Source organism: Malaya genurostris, chromosome 2 (assembly GCF_030247185.1).
Source record: "Malaya genurostris strain Urasoe2022 chromosome 2, Malgen_1.1, whole genome shotgun sequence".
Taxonomy (NCBI): Eukaryota; Metazoa; Arthropoda; class Insecta; order Diptera; family Culicidae; genus Malaya; species Malaya genurostris.
The window spans coordinates 331892200-331913878 of NC_080571.1; the positions used below are offsets into that span (position 1 = coordinate 331892200).

At 39.7% G+C, this 21679-nt stretch overlaps 3 protein-coding genes across 4 annotated transcripts in view; all 3 read left to right on the plus strand.

The window, feature by feature from the left end:
* The window catches only part of LOC131431604 (UDP-glucosyltransferase 2-like), a 48496-nt gene extending 27540 nt beyond the window's left edge, over positions 1–20956 (plus strand). For both annotated transcript variants that reach the window (XM_058597422.1, XM_058597423.1), the window contains exons 2-5: positions 18868–19143; positions 19200–19995; positions 20053–20269; positions 20331–20956. In XM_058597422.1, coding sequence (XP_058453405.1) covers positions 18874–19143; positions 19200–19995; positions 20053–20269; positions 20331–20619 — 1572 coding nt within the window. In that variant the 5' untranslated portion in view covers positions 18868–18873 and the 3' untranslated portion in view covers positions 20620–20956. The remainder of the gene's footprint in view (positions 1–18867; positions 19144–19199; positions 19996–20052; positions 20270–20330) is intronic.
* On the plus strand, positions 8760–14738 carry LOC131429343 (uncharacterized). Its single transcript, XM_058593417.1, has one exon. It carries the CDS (start codon positions 8760–8762, stop codon positions 14736–14738), a length of 5979 nt encoding a protein of 1992 aa, XP_058449400.1.
* Positions 16333–18607, plus strand: LOC131431607 (uncharacterized). The gene is made up of 4 exons (XM_058597425.1): positions 16333–17149; positions 17205–17924; positions 17992–18174; positions 18242–18607. The coding sequence occupies exons 1-4, from the start codon at positions 16419–16421 to the stop codon at positions 18435–18437; spliced, it is 1830 nt and encodes a 609-aa protein (XP_058453408.1). The 5' UTR covers positions 16333–16418; the 3' UTR covers positions 18438–18607.
* Positions 20957–21679: the final 723 nt, after the last annotated feature.

Sequence of the window (21679 nt, forward strand, 5' to 3'; positions counted from 1 at the left end):
CAACGAAGTTGAAATTTGATTGAGCTACGTTTGCGTATTGGGAATGATAGATGTTTTCTTCAAAAAGCAACCTTTTTGACTATCCTAGTATTTCCGAACCTCTCCTTTCATCTGCGGCAGCGCAACGAAACGTCTTTCGCTTTACCATGTATTGTCGCGCACTGGTGGGTTATAGGGATCAGTTTGAACATTATCTATCTATCTATCCATTTTAAACGAACAATCAAATTTGTATGGTAATTGGTAACAAAATTAAGTTTTCATGTAGCATTGTGAATTGTATGCCATGTGGGGTTTGAAGACCAAAAATATATAGGTCATTTTCGCAATTATAACGCAGTTTAATTTAATTCCGCTATCCGTTAATGTATCCTGCGAACATAGCGTGACGCAGAAATATTTTTATCAGCTCTTTGATAGTGACGCATTGTTTTCACGATAATTACTAGCATACTTTTATGTTGTAGCGTTGCCAGAGATTTTCTTTTCCAACTTTACTAAGCTGTCATGACGAAACAGTGAAACAGGCTAGGCTAAATTGATCATTCTGTGAACCAAACATTGGCGTTCCGAATGTATGGGACCTAGGGGTATTATTATTTGTATTTGGTTATAGTATGGGAATTTGACGGTTCGTTTGGCTCCCTAGAAAGTATTCGAAAGTCTGTTACAATGAGAGTCTGTAGTAACAATTAACTTAGTTAGGGCATATTCGGTAGTGTTCTAGTTCAAGTTGCATAATTTTTAATGCATTTTAAAAATTAAATCTGCATATTATAACACAAAAAACTGGCTGCTCTAGTAGTGTTTTACTCGTGTTTCAAATATAGTTAAAATATAATGGCAGCATATGCCAGTTTAAAATTTGACAGATGAACTATTCGAATAAATTAAAATAAAAACCGGTTTGCTGTGGATACGTTTGTTCCTGTTTCAGTTATACTATAGATAAAGCATCTAGCTGCTGAATTTGCTCTGAGGGCATATTCAGTAGTGTTCTAGTTCTAGATGCATAATTTAAGTCAGTTTTAAAAATTAAATCTGCATTTTATAACATGAAAAACTGGCAGCCCCAGCAGTGTTTTAGTCGTGTTTCAAATATAGTGGTTTTCAGCTGGACTTAGAATGCAACGGAATCGTACATTTGTAGATTGGTTTGTAAATTTTCAATTCCGTTTGTTAGCAGACTTGGCAATTAAGCAGACCTTTTTACAGGTTTTTGAGGTTTTCATAACAAATCGTCCAATTTAATGACTTTTTCTATTACTTTAGTGTTTTTGTTTGGTTTTTTCGTCATACTTTTAAATTTTGAGCTCGCATAGGAGCATTTCTAGTACGTAGACGCTTAAAAATTCACCTGGCATCTTTGCCAGAATATTGGACAGTTGTTTTAAACCCTTCGCTGTCTGTTGTATTGAAATTAACTAGCATTAATCGGCTGGCGGATTGAGGTCAATTCCAGTTTCAACTGGTTATATTCCTTAGCGACAAGTGTTATTTCATTGTTCATTGAAATTTTTTGTAATAGTTTATTTTTCTAGTTAAAATCGACAATGTTTCGAATAAAGCAGTTTTGAAGACCAAGGCGTCGATTAATACAAAATATGAATGAAAAGAAAACATACTAAGCACAAAATAACCATCATGTCAAATAAATAGCATACGCTTCAAAAATCAGTGCAAATTGTAGCCGATGACAGATCACATACGCATTATCAAATTGAATTCATTATGATTGAAGTTAACTTAATAATTATTCTGCTAATAGAAATTTGTCATTGTAACGGTCAATTTAAAAAATATTTTTTCTGGCTTGTGGTCTTGAAGGGGTTGAATTGATGCGAATGACAGACGCAAAGATAGCGATTTGCGGTATTTTGATGCCATCTTATAGCATCGCAATCTTTTCTAGACGACAATGAAATTTACAATATAGAAAAAATAGCGTATGCCAGTTTCAAATTTGACAGGAAAACTGTTCGAATAAATAAAACTAGAACGGCTTGCTGCGGTTTTACAGTTGTATAAAATCACCAGTTGATTTTTGGTTCTGTTTTTGCCGGAGTTTTGCAGACAAGACTGGCAGAACCATTTTGAACCGGTTCTTCATTTTTAGCACCTTTGGTTTAATTTTTTAAATTAGAAGTTTAAATGAAAGGCAATAACATAGCTTTTGCATTACCGAACGTGATATGCAAAACTTCTTTTCTCAATATACCAGTATTTTCCTTTTACCTGGTCTAAACCCGAATAAAAAAAGGCGGGTGAGTAATGTCAGAGACATAACTGGATGTCGTGAATACGAAAAAACTGACACGCTCCCATCACTTTTCCGAATATCAGTTAGTTGATTGATTGTATGAATTGTGCAAGCTTTCCTCTTTTTCACTAATAGAATTTGAAGCGATACACCTACATTAAAGTACAGATTAGTTACATTAAACAGCTACTATTCTACAACTATATATTCCAAACTTGAAACAATTCCTTTTTAATTTGCTAATATAGGAAGCTAGGTACGACAAATTTGTAGTTTATTTTTATTGAAGCTATGAAGTTCGAAGATATCTGATTCTTCTCGAAATTTCAGTACGAGACAATTGCAATGGCCTGGTCTGAAATGTATCTACGATCTTCGGTATGCAAGAGTGATTCTAATAATAATAATGATAGTAATAATAATAATACAGATTAACCTGTATATATGGCAACCCTGTTTCGCATGGCATATTTTCACACGACCCCATACTAGTATAAAGATGTGTTCAACATCATCACTTTCGCTTTCGCATTGCCGTTCGTAATTGAATGTGTTAGTGACGGTACAAATCTGTTTTTCTACCTGTTTTCGGAGCCATCGTTCTGACGGTGTCTCGTACGTACAGAGTAGCTGCTTTAACTTAAATGACGCTATTTCTCACATCACATTTCCTTTTATACGTGCTAGTGGTAGCACGGTAGGACGTCCCCTTTGTTAGAATTCCTTTCCTATACGCAGAACGGGAAACAGTGAAACGATATAAAAGAGAGAGTTAGCAGAGCGGCAGCCAGTAATACTGAATGGGTCATCGAGCTGCTAACAGCATGTTGTGGAGGAACAATTAAGGGCAAGGTAAAGTCCCGCTCAAACCGTGCTGGTCTGAAGTACCCAGTTGGCGGCAGAATCCATCGTTTGCCTCGGAAGGGGAACTACGCCGAGCGTGTCAGTGCTGGTGCATCGGTCTATCTGGCGGCAGTGATGGAGTACTTGGTTGCCGAAGTGTTGGAGTTGACCGGTAACGCTGCCCATGACAACGAAAACGAAAATCATCCCTCGCCATCTGCAGCTGGCCATCCGTTGAAAACCCCGTCCTTTTCAGGATGACCACATCACTGTGATAAAGAAATATTTAGAATTGCTTTAAGTTTAGCCAGTTCTGATACGCCTGGAAAGTAGAATGCGCAAATCAAGTGGAAACATTTGTTCTAACAATTTTTGTTTTCGGCCGCATACTAAAGTAATCGCGACAAAAATACATATTGATCTGTGGCAAATCTGTTTCGCACGGCATATTTGTAAACTAGTATAAAGATGTGTTCAAAATCATCACTTTCGCTTTCGCATTGCCGTTCGTAATTCAATGTGTGACGGTGCAAATTATTTTAACTCCCATCTTGATGAATCTTTTGGTAGGAAATATTGAGATCTGAGATGGTTCTCGTGTGTGTCTTGTTTCGGCAATGGGCCTTGCTGGACTTTTTGGCTGCCTTTTTCGGTGTCATTGTGCTGACGGTGTCTCGTGCATTCATATCGGGAAACAATGAGACGACAGGTCCTCGATGTTGCTATCGTGTGTCTTGTTTCGGGAAGAGTTGCTCAGCAAATGATAGGAAAAGTGAACCATTCAACTTTTATATGGATGCTCTTGTATAGATACAGACATCTCGCGTTCTGATTGGCTGGTGCTGTCATGGGTTAAATCAAACAGGTTTTTCAATAGTGTACTATTGAAAAACTTCAATATTGTTGTGATACACGTTCAAGTTGAAGATTTTCGATTCTATTGGTAGTTAGATTATATAAATCCTTCTACAGATCACTGAGCTATGAGCTTTCAAAATACGAGAAAGGCAAACGCGCCATATGAATTATCCTCTTTGATACTCGTTTATACCAAACATTTCAGAAAAGTTTCATTGTGAACTATTTAAGAATATGTCACACAACTGAAAGTTTTATCATAAAATTGTGATCATATTTCCGATGGCATGTAGCAAGAATTATGTTGATTCGTTAGATATAACAGGAGATATTCACGATCAAAAACTTATCACTCTCTCAGAGGGTAAATTTTGAAAAGGCGCCCCATAGTAAAGTAAGTCGTATTCACGACAAAATACTGCCGAAAAACAATACGATTTGCTGTTACTAAACCTTCCACAATTTTGCTTTGACCATTGAAAAATATTTTAATGTTTTGTTATACACTATTCAAATAATTGTGAACATACTTTCTACAATAGAATGTATAGGTTGTTAAGTATCGTAACAATTCAAATCATAAAATTTTCTCATACATGTTTTCTAGGAAAACAATCAAATGTACAATTTGCATATTGTTTGAAACACCACGTGTACAATAGATTCAATTGTAGAATCGTAGAAACAATATATTAAATCGTTGGAAATCAAACAAATCTTGTCAAAATAAAATAAAATGTATTGTATCCCACAGATCTAATTGTAAATCAATTGTTTATGCTGTAAAGTCATTGGTTTATGTTTTTACGGGAAGACTCGTTTTCCTTTTTTGGATGTACATGCAGGATTGGCGAATATCAAAAGAAGTTGAACAGAAAAAAGAAGGATGAGCGATCTTGCATGACGTGACCTGATGAGAGAATGACGCTATTTCGTCTGTAAAATGTTGACAGCTGAAGGAATCTTGACAGACCTCTGCTAGCTGCCAGAATTTCTCACAAGCTGGTTCTTTATTTATGTATCAATTTACTTAAGAATATTGAATTCTCCACCCATTTCGTGTAATATTTCAATAAAAAGTATTCAAATGAATCACGTGTTTTGTCACACAACAGTAAGTCATATGTGTGTAACGGTAAAGGAACATAATTGAATGCATAATTTCAGACACGATTTATGTGCATACTTTTAGACGTAAAAGTACAATTATTTGCTTTGTAGTTTCAAAGAACAGTTAGTTTTAATTATGTGTAATACAAATATTCTTTTTCCATTTATGATACATGAATTGTACCAAAGACATCATATTAACAAGATATCCAGTTCTCACATTTCCCAAACAAATCTTTGGCAACAACCTTTTTTGCGAGAATGCTGCCCTCAGGCGAGTTTGCATTGAATCTCGTACATAGAAATAGGGGAGAGTAATGTAAAATTCGTGCGCGCCAAAATAGCAGCACTGCGCACCCATACAACTGACATAACATGTTGAATGTAATGCCGTGCGATGGCGTTGCTGAACTGAACATTGATTTCCCTCCAAGCTGACAGGGTCCGATTGTACACTCAGGCAAAAAATTTTATGGAATTTCATGGGTTTTAAGACCGCCTTATGAAGTCACGAATGCCAATAAAAAGTCTTATGAAATTCATACGATTTTTTTAGCATTGTGCGAAATTTCTATGACAAACATATTTTCTCTTATATTGAAGAATTTAACTTACTCTTTTGCGATCGCTGCGTTGCTTGAGCGGCGAGCTTTGAACTAAAAAGCCTTGGTATTACATTCCTGTAGTGGAATTTGACCATCTGTTTCAACAGACTTCGCAGCCGATTCACAATAAATTATTGGAACACGTTGATAATATATTAAAATTTTTTAGCGATGTTGGAAGGTAACCATTTGTTTTTCTCGACGTTGTTGATCCAGACTATTTTTGATTGTGTTGGTAATTTTCACCCGAAATTAAGTGGCGGCAGACCAGAAGCAAGTAAATATTGTAACAAAACGGGTTCGATTTTGTATTGCGTTGGAGGATGAAAAGTAGGCATAATTCTGTATATAGTTTTGGCAATATGTATTCGAATATTCGAAATGACCGTTTGTATGGCTAAAGAATCTAATTTGAGTGTCCTGTCTGTTAGTCTGTGTCATAAGTTGTTCTTCAATGCTGAAAAGTTAATGAAAATCTTCATAGTCCCAACATAATAATCGGAGAAGTGCGTCACTGGCTAATACAGCCTTATCGAAATAATAAAAAAAAAATAAAAATCTCGATTGATTTTCCAAAAGGCTCTAAGAGCAAGTGACAGTTTCTCTTTGTTTACTTTTTTCTATTAATTACCAAGTGGTTTTCACGTTTATCACTAAACTATTTGTATAAAACGATACCCGAAACCTTCAACTTTCTAAAAGAATGGTAAATTGAAGGTAAAACCGACGACACGAACAGGCACTTCGAAGAAAAAGCGGCCTGAAAAGTGTTTGTTGATCATTTACCATCAGTTACCACAAATCAAGTGACCCCTTGCTAATAATAAAAATCAAATTCTCGAGCAACACTGTTTTAGTTGCTACGAACAGTTGCTAGGAAACCCAGTATAAATAAACAAATAGTTTGAAAAAAGTAGTGAAATCGTCCGTGTTAATTCCGCAACAACACGCACCGTTTTGAAAGAAAACGGAGCGAAACGAAGCGGTTTCCTAGTCTTACCATCATCAAAACAAAAATTAATTTTCAAGTACCTCGTGAAACTACAGTCAATAACATCAAATATGCGTATGCTGTAACATGGAGATGAAATGAAGCTCAGTAAATCCTAACCATCCAGGTCGATCTGGCATAATAGGTTGGAGATTTAAAACAACAGGGAAACAAAGATGTTAGACTAACTTTACTATGTCGAACTTTTATGTAATTTTTACTATTTGTAGGTGTCCAAATGAGGGATATTTTCAATATTCTACACAATGCGACTCGAAATATATGCTTAAATTAAATTTACAATAGCATGTTCAAATACACTTGTACGAAGAGTGTTGTGCAGTTCAAGACGATATAATCAAACTTAGCACATACGATTCGGTTTTCTACACAAACAAATCACAATCACTAACTGGAAGATCTCTAGACTGAAAGTAAATCAACTGCTTTAGTCTTAGTCTATACTCAACGAATACCACTGGCAAAGAGAAAGTTACTTGTTTAGAACCATTAAACAACTTGTCGATTGATCTGGTCTATTTAAAAAAATTTTGAATTCAAAATCATCATTATTTAAGATTGTAGTCATTAAGTTTTACAACAATCGGAATGTCATGCTTTTATTAGAAAATGTGCAAACGCTGTGAAACAAGTGAAATTTTCAATGACGTCGTTTTGACGTCAAACGATCGTTTTGAAAGATACACTGTCGAATCAATGCGAAATCATAATTTCTTTGCCACGAACCAAGCTGAATACCAAAATTCGCTTGTTTATCTGATTTTTCAGAGTGCATACAAATTCAGTCACAGAATTTTTATATGATTTTGGAAATAAACATACTTTCACACAAAATTTATGAGTGTGTAGGGTTTTGGTAATTTAGCTTTAACGGAATCACTAATACTCGTTACCGACGTAACAAACGAAATTTTTCGCCAGAGAATTTCTCTTCTAAATTCTGGATTGCTGGCTTTCATTTCTTAGAATATTTGACCTTCTGGCACAGACTAACAGACATGACAGTATGAGTACATTCTTATAAAAAAAATTTTTCGTTATGCACTAGCTCCACCTATATTGTACTGCGCGAACTATTTACTATTTGTACACCCCTTGTGTTATGTAAAAGTTTTTTTACTAGTTGGTTTCCCCTCGTTTGTCAACACCGATCAGCTGCTTGCAGGGATGCCTGATTTCATCAAAATATTTGAAAATGAATCGCCACAATAAATTATTGGATTACGTTGATAATATATTTAACTTTTTCGCGATGTTGGAAGGTAACCATTTATTTGACTCAACGTTGTTCATCTAGACTATTTTTTATTGTGTTGGTAGTTATAACCTGAAATTAAGTGGCGGCAGACCAGAAGCAAGTAAATATTGTAACAAAACGGGTTCGATTTTGTCTTGCGTTGGAGGATGAGAAGTAGGCACAATTATGTATATAGTTTTGGCAATATGTATTAAATCTGTTGTTACGCCATTTGCGAACGTGCTTCTCCCGTCAGTTGGTGGTGCCCCCATCGAGCAGTCAAAAGGTCACTGCGCCAATGGAACGAAGAGGAAGCAGGAACCGCTGTCAAACCAAAAAAGTTAAAAGTCACGGTGCAATAGCAGTACAGTACAGTGCAGTGAAGTATTGTTTACTTTATTACTAGTAATTTTATCCTAAAAGTGAACTTTAAAACCTAGGTATGAAATCTAAACTATCTTATTCTATTGAAATGTTATTATAATAACAAACTAAGTATTGAATTACCTAATACTAAACCTAAACTATTCTAACCTATATAGCCTGAACACCTGCGTGTGAACAACAGTTGAACGAACCACAGTAAGCGAGAAGAAGAAAACTAAACGTAAGCTAAAATTTCTTATAAATATCCTTTCCTAACTATTGAAATTCTGCAGGAAATTAAAATTTTAAATACCTAAAACAAAAGGTGTTTTTATTCATGTTTCGGAAGCAGTTGTGTTGTCACTAAGAACAACAATTTTTAATTTCGTTTACTTGGATTATAACGGTGCTGGCAGAGCTGATAGAGGCGATAAAGTTCTGATTTGGACTTGGATTGTTTACTGAAGGATGTCTGCAGAACAAACTGATGTAAGGGCAGGTAAGACAGGTGAACAGCTAGAACTCGGGAATGAATCAAATAAAGATAATTCTCTCACTAACGTCCCCCCACCTAAACCGTCTAGTTTAAATGAAAAATCTCCCCTTATCAATGAATTCCCCGGTGCGATCGCCGCGTTCGAGTCGAATAGTTGCCGTATGTGTCAAAACGTCGATAATAGCCGTATGGTTCAGTGTGATTCGTGTGATAATTGGTATCATTTCGAGTGTGTAGGAGTAACCCAGGAGATCGAATACAACGATTGGAAATGCTGTAAATGTGCGAACGCGAAGGCAGTCCAGATGTTCTCGAGCTCGAAACGGAATCCTGCGCGAACTGGAAAGACCAGTAAAAGCAACACGAAGGAGAAGAAGTCGACGAAACTGACGAAAAGCTCCCCGAACCAGGTGAAAAGGACAGACAAACAACTTGGAAATGCGAACCGAAAGAAGAAAGCTGAAGGAAAAGCGAATAAAGTTAAACCGGAAGAAAAATTGGAAGAAGAAGCAAAGGAAAATTGCAGTTTGAAGCAGGACATTAAATCATTAGTGTCGAATTCTTCACGAAAGTCGGAGCGAGCGGTGCTGGCGCTGAAAATGAAGCGGCTTGAGGCCGAGCAGACTCTTTTGGAAGAGGAGATGAAGCGGAAAAGGGAAATGTTAGAGAGAAAGTTTTCATTGTTGGAGGACATGGCTGAAGCCGAGGAACGTAGCAGTACTCATAACAGCCGTGCTAGTGTTCAGCGCAGTTCAGATGCCAAAGTGCGCTCATGGCTGACGGAGAACGATTCGAATAATCCGAATGATTCGCAGTCGAGCATTTCGGGATCGACCAGTGATAGTGAAAACGAAGATGGAAGTTCAACAGATAAATACACTACCACAGAAGGAGAGGACGAAGTAAAGTTATTTCAGCCACCAAAGCAGTCGACTCCCGTGGGTTCTCAGAATTTATCGAAGAATCGTTACCATCAGTCCGCTAAAAGACGTACGAGTCTTACGAGAAAACAGATAGCAGCTCGTCAAGTAGTACCTCGCGATCTTCCGAAATTTGCTGGTAATCCAGAAGAATGGCCGATGTTTTTGTCAACGTTTGAGAGCACATCTAAGATGTGCGGTTATACAGATGAGGAAAACATGATTCGACTTAGAAGTTGCTTGAGGGATGAAGCCTTCAACACTGTCCGTAGTCTGCTTATGATGCCATCGACTGTGCCGAAGGCAATCAGTACATTGAAGTTACGTTTCGGACAGCCCCAAATAATTATCAATACGCTAAGAGCAAAGGTGCTAGGAATGCCACCAATCAAGCCGGACGCAATGGATAAGTTGATCGATCATGCGTTAGCCGTGCAGAATCTGTGTAGTACAATCGACGCGTGCGGAAGAAAGGAGTACAAACGAGATGTCACTCTACTGAATGAAATAATCGGAAAGCTGCCATCGTCTCTGAAGCTGGAATGGGCAAGATACCAACGAAAAACTGCGAAAGTGAATTTATTTGTGTATAGTGAATGGATCTACGATATTGCAGAAGATGCTTGCTTGGTGTGCGGACTACAAGGAGGAGATAAATACGTTGACTCTCGTAGTAAATCGAAGGGAAAGGCGTTCCTAAACACTCACTCCGACTACTCACCGTTAGAAACAGCTAAGCAGTATCCGCCAGAGTCCCAGAAACCAGGACATAGTCGCGAAATGACACTAGCTGATACGAGTAAGTGCTGCTTGATCTGCAAGGGAAGCTGCAAGAACGCAGGAAAGTGTCCACGATTCCAAGGTTTATCGTACGATGCAAGGTGGGACGCTGTTCGTGAGTTTAGGATTTGTCGTAGATGTCTTCGGCAACATGGCGGTAGGTGTGACGCAAAGCCATGTGGGAAGAATGGTTGCACCTTCAAACATCACCAGTTACTGCACAAAGAGTTGGTAGTTGTTACCGAAAGCGCTGATAGAAAGTCTTCAATGAAAGAGGAAACGAATGTTAACACTCATCTGTCGAGTTCCGGAGTCAGAATGTTCCGCTATTTACCGGTTACACTGTACGGAGCCACGAAGCAGGTAGAATGCTACGCGTTTCTAGACGATGGTTCGGAGTTGACACTGATCGACCAGAATCTGGCGGAAGACCTAGAGGTAGATGGAAAACCTAAGCCGCTCTGTCTGAAATGGACCGGTGGTACTCAACGGTTTGAATCCGAATCTCGCAGTGCTGATGTCGTAGTTAGCGGACATTCTGGGCGTAAGTTTGTGCTAGATGATGTGCGTACAGTGGAAGATTTACAGTTACCAGTTCAATCACTCGATGTCGATACTCTTAAGAAGAGTTACCCGTATCTTTGCGATATTCCCGTAGCGTCGTACAAAAACGTTCGTCCGCGTATCCTGATAGGATTGAAACACGCCAGAATAACATTGGTTCGTCGCAGTCGTGAAGGCAAGATAGGCGAGCCGATCGCCGTGAAAACACATCTAGGTTGGACGATCTATGGAAGCAGTAACCTACCGGATCCTGATGGAACAGCACATCGTATCTACCACATTTGCGAGTGCAACCACTCTTCCGACGACAGTCTTCAGCGTCTTCATCGTGCCGTTAAGAGTTTCTTCAGCCTGGAAAGTTTGGGCATTTATAAGCCGGAGAAAATCCAGCCATCCACTGATGAAGAGCGATCGCAACGTTTACTACAAACACTAACATGTCGTGTTTTAGGCCAGTATGAAACAGGATTACTTTGGCGTTATGACGAGATCCGTTTGCCCGACAGTAAACCTATGGCACTAAGTCGATTGAGGTGTCTAGAGAAACGCTTGGATCGTGATCCAGAATTGACCCGCATTCTTCGGGAAAAGATGGCAGACTATATAGCAAAGGATTATGTTAGGAAATTAACTGCCGAAGAACTCGAAGAGAAGCAGCAACGAGTGTGGTATTTACCAATCTTCCCTGTTATTAACCCGAATAAACCCGGAAAGGTGCGAATTGTCTGGGACGCGGCAGCATCCGTCCACGGTGTTTCTCTAAATTCAGTACTGTTAACTGGACCGGATGAATTAACTTCACTTCCTGCTGTGTTGTGCCAGTTTCGTGAATACCGTATTGCAATATGTGGAGACATCCGCGAAATGTTTCATCAGGTGCGCATCCGTTCGGAAGACCAACACTGTCAACGCTTTCTATGGCGAGAAAAACCTGAACAGGAGCCAAGTACGTATATAATGAAGGTTATGACTTTTGGGGCGTGTTGTTCCCCAAGTACAGCGCAGTTTGTGAAGAATCGTAACGCTGAGCGGTTTCAAGAACAATATCCGGCAGCCGTTGATGCAATAATCAGGAAACATTACGTTGATGATATGTTGGCTAGTGAGGAGTCGGAAGAAGCTGCAATTGAGCTTGCTATGGCTGTGCGGCTTATTCACGCAGAAGGCGGATTCGAGATCAGAAACTGGTTGTCGAACTCTCAACGTGTCACAGCTGCGTTACGCGGAGAAACAGCGGTGCACAAGGATTTGGATCTAGCGACAGAGTTAGCGACGGAGAAAGTGCTAGGAATGTGGTGGGACACATCGAACGACCGATTGACATTCAAGGTATCTTGGGCTCGCTTCGATGAAGCTCTGCTGATGGGAACCCGTCGGCCTACTAAAAACGAAGTGCTTCGAGTTTTGATGACCATATTTGATCCGCTAGGTTTGATCTCCAATTATTTAATGCAACTTAAAATAACTCTACAGGAAGTGTGGCGCTCCGGAGTCCAGTGGGGAGAATTGATCAAAGACAAACAGTTCGAAGCATGGAAAAACTGGGTCACGCTTCTTCCTTCTTTGGAACGCATCAGCATACCGCGATGCTTCCGTAAGCAAACGACGGCTAGCAAGTCAACCGTGATTCAGCTACACGTGTTTGTTGATGCTAGCGAGAACGGTATGGCAGCCGCTGCGTACTTGCGCTTCCAGGATACGAAGAATATCGAATGTACGCTACTGTGTGCAAAGACCAGAGTTGCTCCGCTGAAATTCCTATCAATCCCAAGACTTGAGTTAACTGCAGCAGTGATTGGAACAAGACTCGTTAACAGTTTGGTCACAGAACTATCGTTAGAAATTTCTAAGCGTTTCTATTGGACCGATTCCCGCAACGTTCTTTGCTGGTTACAGTCGGATCATCGTCGATACAGCCCTTTTGTAGCAGCTCGAATCAGTGAAATATTGGAAACGACAGAGGTATCAGAGTGGAGATGGGTGCCAACTAAGCTGAATGTTGCAGACGATGGAACCAAATGGCAGAGACGACCTGATATGAGTCCCAACAGCAGGTGGTTTAACGGTCCGAAGTATTTACAGCTGTCAGAAGACTTCTGGCCTCCCATAGTGCACAAGAACAGTGTGACTGACGAGGAGCTACGTCCTAGTGTTCTCCTTCATCATCAAGTATCATCACCAATGATTTCCGCTAGTAACTTCTCCAGCTGGAAGCGACTGTTGCGTGTGACCGGATACGTAATTCGATTTGTGACAAACTTACAACTTCGTGTAAGAAGGAAGGACCTAATCACCGGTTCATTGTCCAGCGAAGAGCTCCAGCAGGCAGAGAAATACCACTTTAAGAGTGCGCAGTTTGATGTTTTTCCTGACGAAGTCACCTTGTTACAAAATGATAGGCCGCAATCGGAGTCGTCGAAATCTATATCGAAAAGTAGTGCTATTTATAAACTGTGCCCCTTTCTTGATACTCACGGTGTGATGAGAATGAAAGGGAGAGTCGACGCGTGTGAGTTTCTGCTCGATGATGCAAAAAATCCGATAATCCTACCTCGAGTGCATCCCGTTACATGTCTCATTCTAGCGTACTATCACGAAAAGTTCCACCATCAAAATCATCGAACGGTCTTGAACGAAGTAAGGCAGCGGTTCTACGTTCCTCGATTGCGAGCTGTACTTACGAAAACTCGAAGTAGTTGTCAACGTTGCAAGATTCGGGATGCCGTCGCGAATCCACCTGCTATGGCTGATCTTCCACCGGCAAGGTTAGCTGCTTTCACACGTCCGTTCGCTCATACTGGAATAGACTATTTCGGTCCTATCGAAGTCGTACTGGGAAGAAGGGTTGAGAAACGGTGGGGGGTTCTACTGACTTGTCTTACAATCCGAGCTGTTCACCTAGAAATTGCCCATTCTTTAACTACTGATTCGTGTATACTTGCCGTTCGAAACTTCATTGTACGTCGTGGAGTGCCAGTTTCCTTCTACAGTGACAGAGGAACGAACTTTATCGGAGCAGATCGCGTGCTACAGGAAGCGTTGCAGGTGGTGAATCAGGAAAGGCTTATGCAAGAGTTCACAAGTGCTCAAACCTCGTGGCACTTCAATCCTCCGGTATCACCGCACATGGGCGGCAGCTGGGAGCGACTGATACAGACAGTGAAACGTAACCTGGGGGAGATCGTTGGTGGTCGCAGACCGACTGACGAAGAGCTAAAGAACGCGCTCATCGAGATCGAGGGAGTCCTGAACACAAGGCCACTCACGCATGTTCCAGTTGATGCTGAATCTGCAGCTGCTCTGACGCCGAACCATTTCTTACTCGGATCGTCCAATGGTTCAAAGCCGTTGACGCTGTACAGTGAGAACGTAGCAGTTTTACGACATGGGTGGGAACTATCCCAAGTGATGGCGAATCGATTCTGGAAACGATGGCTTCGTGACTATCTACCGGAGATAACCAGACGAACCAAATGGTACCAGAAAACTAAACCTATTGAAGTCGGCGATATTGTAATTATTGCTGATCCAGATCATCCCAGAAACTGTTGGCCACAGGGTCGCGTCATCGGTGTGACTAACCGTGACGGTCAGGTAAGACGTGCGACAGTTCAAACGGTAAAAGGGGTCTATGAACGTCCAGCCGTGAAGCTAGCTGTGTTAGACGTCAGAAGCAAAGCAGAGTAGGCTGCAACTAAGTGCAGCATACTGGGGGGGAGTGTTACGCCATTTGCGAACGTGCTTCTCCCGTCAGTTGGTGGTGCCCCCATCGAGCAGTCAAAAGGTCACTGCGCCAATGGAACGAAGAGGAAGCAGGAACCGCTGTCAAACCAAAAAAGTTAAAAGTCACGGTGCAATAGCAGTACAGTACAGTGCAGTGAAGTATTGTTTACTTTATTACTAGTAATTTTATCCTAAAAGTGAACTTTAAAACCTAGGTATGAAATCTAAACTATCTTATTCTATTGAAATGTTATTATAATAACAAACTAAGTATTGAATTACCTAATACTAAACCTAAACTATTCTAACCTATATAGCCTGAACACCTGCGTGTGAACAACAGTTGAACGAACCACAGTAAGCGAGAAGAAGAAAACTAAACGTAAGCTAAAATTTCTTATAAATATCCTTTCCTAACTATTGAAATTCTGCAGGAAATTAAAATTTTAAATACCTAAAACAAAAGGTGTTTTTATTCATGTTTCGGAAGCAGTTGTGTTGTCACTAAGAACAACATCTGTATCCTGCATGAAATTCGCATGGACGTATACAAATCAATACATTATAGGTAATTCTGTATGAATGGCAGCTCTGTTGGTAAATGAAAAAAATAAACACAGTCTAGATGACAGACAGGATGTTTTTGATAGGGTAACGTGGCGCCATCATGACACATGTGAGTACTGTCCCAAATAAAGGAATATTCGAAATGACCGTTAAAATGATTGAAGAATGAGCCAATTTGTTCTGATTCCTGATTCCCATACAAACGAACCGCCAATGTTTGGTTCACAGCCTGAACAAGTAAGCCTAGCAAATTACTCCCTTTCATTGCGATAGTTTGAAAATGTGGAAGGAGATCGTTTCTGGCAACGCTTTATGCTAGTGTCTACGGTGCAAAACAAACTTGTTTGTTTATGTTTATCGTTGCTGTATTAAACTGCAACAATCTAAATATCACCGGCACTAGCACAAAAGATGAAAAATGAACACAAACACCCACGAATCTACAAATATCAATACAGCTAGTAGTATATTCATGGTGGCTTAACCATTCTGGATTATTGTTTAACTTACATTTCGCTTGTGATCTTGATTATCAGATAAAAACTGTTTGTTTATTTATTTTTCACTATAATAAACAGTAACTATGGTGAACTTGTTCTTACCCTTCAGTGTTGCTAGTTTCATAGAAAACTCGGTAAAGTACATTGTCACTCTGACACGATGCAGAATGTATCCTTGAAAATTTGTCGAAGTATTCCGTATTATAATTTGTATTTGGTAAAACTTTATGATCACGTCTAAAAAATCGAAAAAGAGAGTGGACAAATAGAATCAGTCACTTGCTCATACGATTCATTTCATAGAGAAATTAAATTTTGCAGACATTTTTCCGGATTGAAAGAATTTTGCAACACTGTCTGAAGATGTTTGAAATTTTAACCTCGTATTTCTGATATGTTCACCAGTTCATTCTAAACAGTGATTTGAGGTACTATCATTTGTTGATAGGACCATTGGTAATGTTCTTCGAGAAAAAACCGAAAGAAAGGAATCCATTATTTCTGTAAATACAAGGAACAATAATATTAGTTCTCTAAAAAACCTTCGTTTGGTTTTCGTGTCGATTTGTGTAAAAACATGTCAAAATACACGGAATACTCCGATCAGCGATTGTGTACTAGCTGTTTCGACGCATATGGAACGTGTCAAACTTGTACTGAATGTGGGTGTCTGTGCTGTACCAGCTGTTCAAAAGAACCGACTGAACTCATTTCGCTATTCAATGCACCGTCCGTCCTTTGCCGGCGATGCTTCTGCATCAGACAATCAAATGAAGAAATTGTCCATTGTGAGGTGCATCCGGACCGCTGCCGGGATCTGTATTGTCTGACGTGTGACATGCAGATATGCTGTGACTGTTTTATTAAGCAATCGGATCACAAGCGGCACACCATCGACAGCGTGGAAGTAATTTACCGTCAGAAACTGCTGGAGACGGTCGAGAAATTTCAACAGGTTCCCAAACACCTGAAATTGATTGATTGGAATACAATTCGTCAAGCGGATGAAAATTTGAAGATGGTCGAAGAAGTCGAGCAGCAGATTCTCAAGGACATACATCAGCTGGTACAACAACAAACGTCAAGTATGTTGGCTAGAACGGCAGAAAAAAGAGAAATCCTTATTCGCACTAAGGGAATAATCGGACGAACAGAACTACAGCAACGAGAGGCTATGGAACAAATCCAAACGTTGAATACAAACAATTTTCTCCGACTTCAAGAATCGTTGAACAAAAGATGCGATAGAATTTTGAAAGATTTGGAACAATTGCACCTCGAACCGGTGCGTTGGGATGATATTCAATGGTAAGAGTGAATCAATATTTCAGTACAGATAATGTAAATAATTTGGTTTTCTAAGCGATCTTATACCGACCTGTGAGTTGCGAACAGTAGTTTTCAACATCTCAAAGGATCCGGTTTTGGAGCAAAAACCAGTCACAATTCATCTGATGGATGGTTGTGGAATTCAGTGGACCGTGATGTTCCATCTTGGTCCGCTTACGATAGGATTAGAAATGTATCCCAATCAGATGTTGAAGGATTTTCAGTTTAAGACATTCGTGGAATTATCTCATGCAACGAAAATAAATGCAACCGGGGCCAGTTTCAGCTTCCGTGAATCTATGGCTCGCACTGAACTGATTTCAATTGATAAGCTTCATGTTGGTGGCTATTTGTCGAGCGATGGAGATTTTATACTAAGAATCGGCGTTCGCCCCGAAAACATTCTTGAAGAAAACCGGCTAGTAAAAATGTTATTACTTGACCAACGGAAAACAAAAGATCTTTTGCTAGTGGAAATAGCTGCACTCGAAAATCAGAACTTCATTTTGCAAGCGGATAATTTAAAAGCCAAGTCGGAGTTGAATGCGGTGATGGCATCGTACGAATCCGAAGTGTCGAATTTAAAGAAAGAAATTGCAGAGCTGAAGCAAGCAGCCGACGAATGCCCAACCACACCGACCAGTTTGGGCAGTTTTTCGTCGTCGCCAACGGACGATGCTAAGCAGAAGCTGCTTCTTGATTTGAAACGATTGCAAGCCAAACTGGACACGATGAAGATTTCGATGAAATCGATGTAAGTGATCTTGATATGGCAACGGAACGACCTGTCCAAAACGGTCTTATTTGATTATTCGTTTCAGGAATCCTTTTGCAATCGGAAGTTTTGAAATATACCGTTGGTCGAAAGAGGCCAAATTCTACTCTCCTCATCTTACGTCGTATAATGGAATCACGATTTACGTCGTCATACAGCCTAACTTCATAAGTGACACCAATTCGGCAGTTAATGCCTACATCTGCTGGGCGAAAGGATCGAAGAAAAAGTTTGTACCGAAATTGCGAAAATAACTTTTTGTTTTTCTTCCTAAAGCATTATATTTTTTCCTGCAGGTGCGAAGTGTTTATGGAAGTGGTGAACGAGTACGAGGAGAAATGCGTCCGGGAGAATCGAATGTTTGATTTTTCCAAGGGAACCAGCTTTTCGTGGAAGTATGTGATCACACATTTCGACTTGTTTCGCGAGGGTGGTTTTCTGGGGGATGATAATCTTAAGATCAAATTTGGTTTGCGACCTTCGCTCGACTGAGGAATTGATGTTAATTGGATGATACGTTTGTTGAAGGGATTCGCGTCTGAAGTTGAACTGTGAAAGTTATCGTTTCTGTTGTTCATTTTATTATTTTGATATTTTTTTGTTTTTTTATAAGATTTTTTTTACCAATGAACGATTGTCATTTCAAATGTTTCGACTGAGTCAATAACTAACGAGAAATATAATTTCTTATGCTAAAGAAAATAAATATTGCCAATCAGATAATTTGTCTTTCCATTCAGACGAGTATAAGATAAGATAAATAGTTTGGCTAAATTATCAATAAAATATTCACTTGAAAATTGTGTCTTATTTACCTTTACGTAACGAATCGTTATCAGCTTTTTATTTTACCCCTTCTCGAAGCACCACTCACGTTTCGTTCTATCAATTCGCATAACATTGAACTTCATTTCTCTCGTAGTCCGCGATGCATTGCGGTGTGTCTTCCGGGTTAACTTTCCTTCTAATATGGATTTCGGTGGGGCAACCAGGATCAACCCATCGTATACTAGGACTGTTTCCTCATCCGGGTATAAGCCATTTCAAGGTGTTTCATCCAATCATGAGAGGACTTGCGCAAGCCGGTCATCAGGTAACGGTGGTCAGTTATTTCCCGAACCTGGATGAACCGCTTCCGAACTACAGCGAATATAGTTTCGAAGGACAGCAGATCTTAACGAACGCTTTCAGTTTGGAGGTAGGGAAAATGATTTCATAGAATAATATTCCTAATACAGATATCTTTATTTCTAGAACTTCTCTCGTCGCACGTTCTGGGACAATTTCAAAGAATTCTACGAATTAGCTCGGTGGGGATACGAAACGTGTACGGCTGCTCTCAACTCGTCGGCGATCGATCGTATCGTAGAGATACATAAATCACAGCCGTTTGATCTGATTGTGACGGAGTTTTTTTCGACAGACTGCATGGTAGGTTTGAGCCATGTGCTTCGTGTGCCGCTCGTTGGTCTCAGCAGCTGTGCCCTCATGCCGTGGCACTACGACCGTGTTGGTTTACCAGACAGTCCCGCGTACATACCGTCCGAGTTCAGTACCTTCTCGGAACGGATGAGCTTTTGGGAACGGTTCGAAAACTGGTTAGTGACGAGAACGGTCAAGCTTTTGTACCGCGCCGTACAGTGGAATGATAACCGATTGTTGGCAGCCAAGTTCGGGGGAGAAATTCCCGATGTTAGAGACATTGCCAAGAACACTAGCTTGATACTGGTCAATCAACATTACACGTTGAGTGGAGCTCGACCGTTGGTTCCTGCCGTAGTTGAGGTTGGTGGCGTTCACATCAGAAGTCAACAGCCGCTTCCGGGTGAAATTCAGAAATTTTTAGACAACTCACCCGAAGGTGTCATAGTGATATCCTGGGGTTCTGTTTTAAAGGCGTCTACTTTACCTGCGGTTAAAAGAGATGCCATTATAAGTGCGTTGCGCAGGTTACCGTTTAAAGTGCTGTGGAAGTGGGAAGATGACAACTTACAAGATCTTCCGAAGAATGTTGTTCTGAAGAAATGGCTTCCACAGCGCGATGTGTTATGTGAGATGTTTTAGGTTTTTTTGTGCTATGACTATCTAACAAGTACGCTTATTGTAGGTCATCCAAATGTTCGTCTGTTTATGGCGCATGGTGGACTACTAGGCGTATCGGAGGCAGTTCATTGTGCGGTTCCAGTTGTCGTAACACCTATTTATGGAGATCAGTTCCTTAATGCGGCTGCCCTCGCTAATCGTGGTATGGGAGTTGTCATGCATTACGAACGGATTACACCCGAATATGTTTTCACCTGTATCCAAGAGGGTCTTCGGTCTGAGTAAGCAACAAGTTTGAAATCGAAAAAATGTTTGTTCTAATGTTACTATTCTATCGATTAGAGTACGAGAAGCTGCGAGCGCTGTTTCACAAGCCTATCGTCATAGACCTCACACGCCACTCGAACTGTCGGTTTGGTCCATCGAAAATGTGCTGCTGAATGGTCCGCGCCGTTTGGAGAAATCACATGGCAGCGAGTTGTCAATATATGCTTACTATTCGTGGGATGTTATAGTGGTTTTTTGCTTATTAGTTTTCTTAATTGCCAAGGTTTTTACTCTTGTTTCTTGTGTTGTGCGAAAGATCTCAAATCGAAAAATAATTCGTGATGAAAAAGTGAAACGTTCGTGAAATTTTCTAAATTGAATCTACAATAGGTATATTGAAGTAGTTTGAGTTCAAAATCTTTCTGCAAATGAATTATGCAGTTTAAAATTTATTGATTAGATGAAATATTGAATTGATTTACAAGTAATATTTCAGATTTTTACTAATTTAGTATTTATTTTTATTGGAGATAATGTACTGTAAAAATGGTGCCGTCCGCAAAAATACATCTTGATTTCAATGAATTTGTCAAATCTTAGAATTATTCACTCATAACATTGAATTAAATTGAAAAGGTACAATCCTTTTAAGAGGAACTGCAGGGGAACCAATGCAAATAGAGCATTAATTTTAGCAGAAACTTATTTTCGTTTACTATTTTGACCAACTCTTAGCGAGTACCGAATTCTTCAAAATTCACAGTCAAAGTGAATGCTGACCGGTGGTTTATTGGCCGTTATAAAAAGCCAGGTAGACAATTGAAGTTTGAAATTAGTGTCAATGTTTATTTCGTTCATAAACGTAAAAAAGATTATTTAGAATGATAATACCGAATAATATTCAACAGTTCTTCGTTGTCAGTACCATACCGTATATTCGAACAAGAAATCGAGTCGCTTGCAATTTCAGTCTTCTGTGACACCTTTCAAGCAAACTTGCATTCCTTCTCAACGCATTGCATTCAAGCGTACGTACAAGCGTAATTATTTTGCATATACTTTGGCGTCAAATTTTCTGCTATTCAGCTCACTAAACCAAGAAGGTGACAACCACTGATTATGAACAGTTGGTTGCTTCCATTTGTCAGTACAATGTTACTTGTTTCAAGATGTTAATTAAATATCACTGTAATGTATCGATTTAATTGGGTCAACGAAATGAATTAATGAAGCATTCCTAAACGAGTGATGTAGGAAACGATTCGATTGATGGATATCGACTAATTTGTTGCCTCTTTGGAGGACTCTTGTCAGAACTCCTCCTCAAGTTTTATTTACACAATGAAGTGGTTTAGAATAAGATGAATAGCTTTTCCTACAGAAATAAACAGCCGTGAATTATATTCACATGTTACACTTGGCAT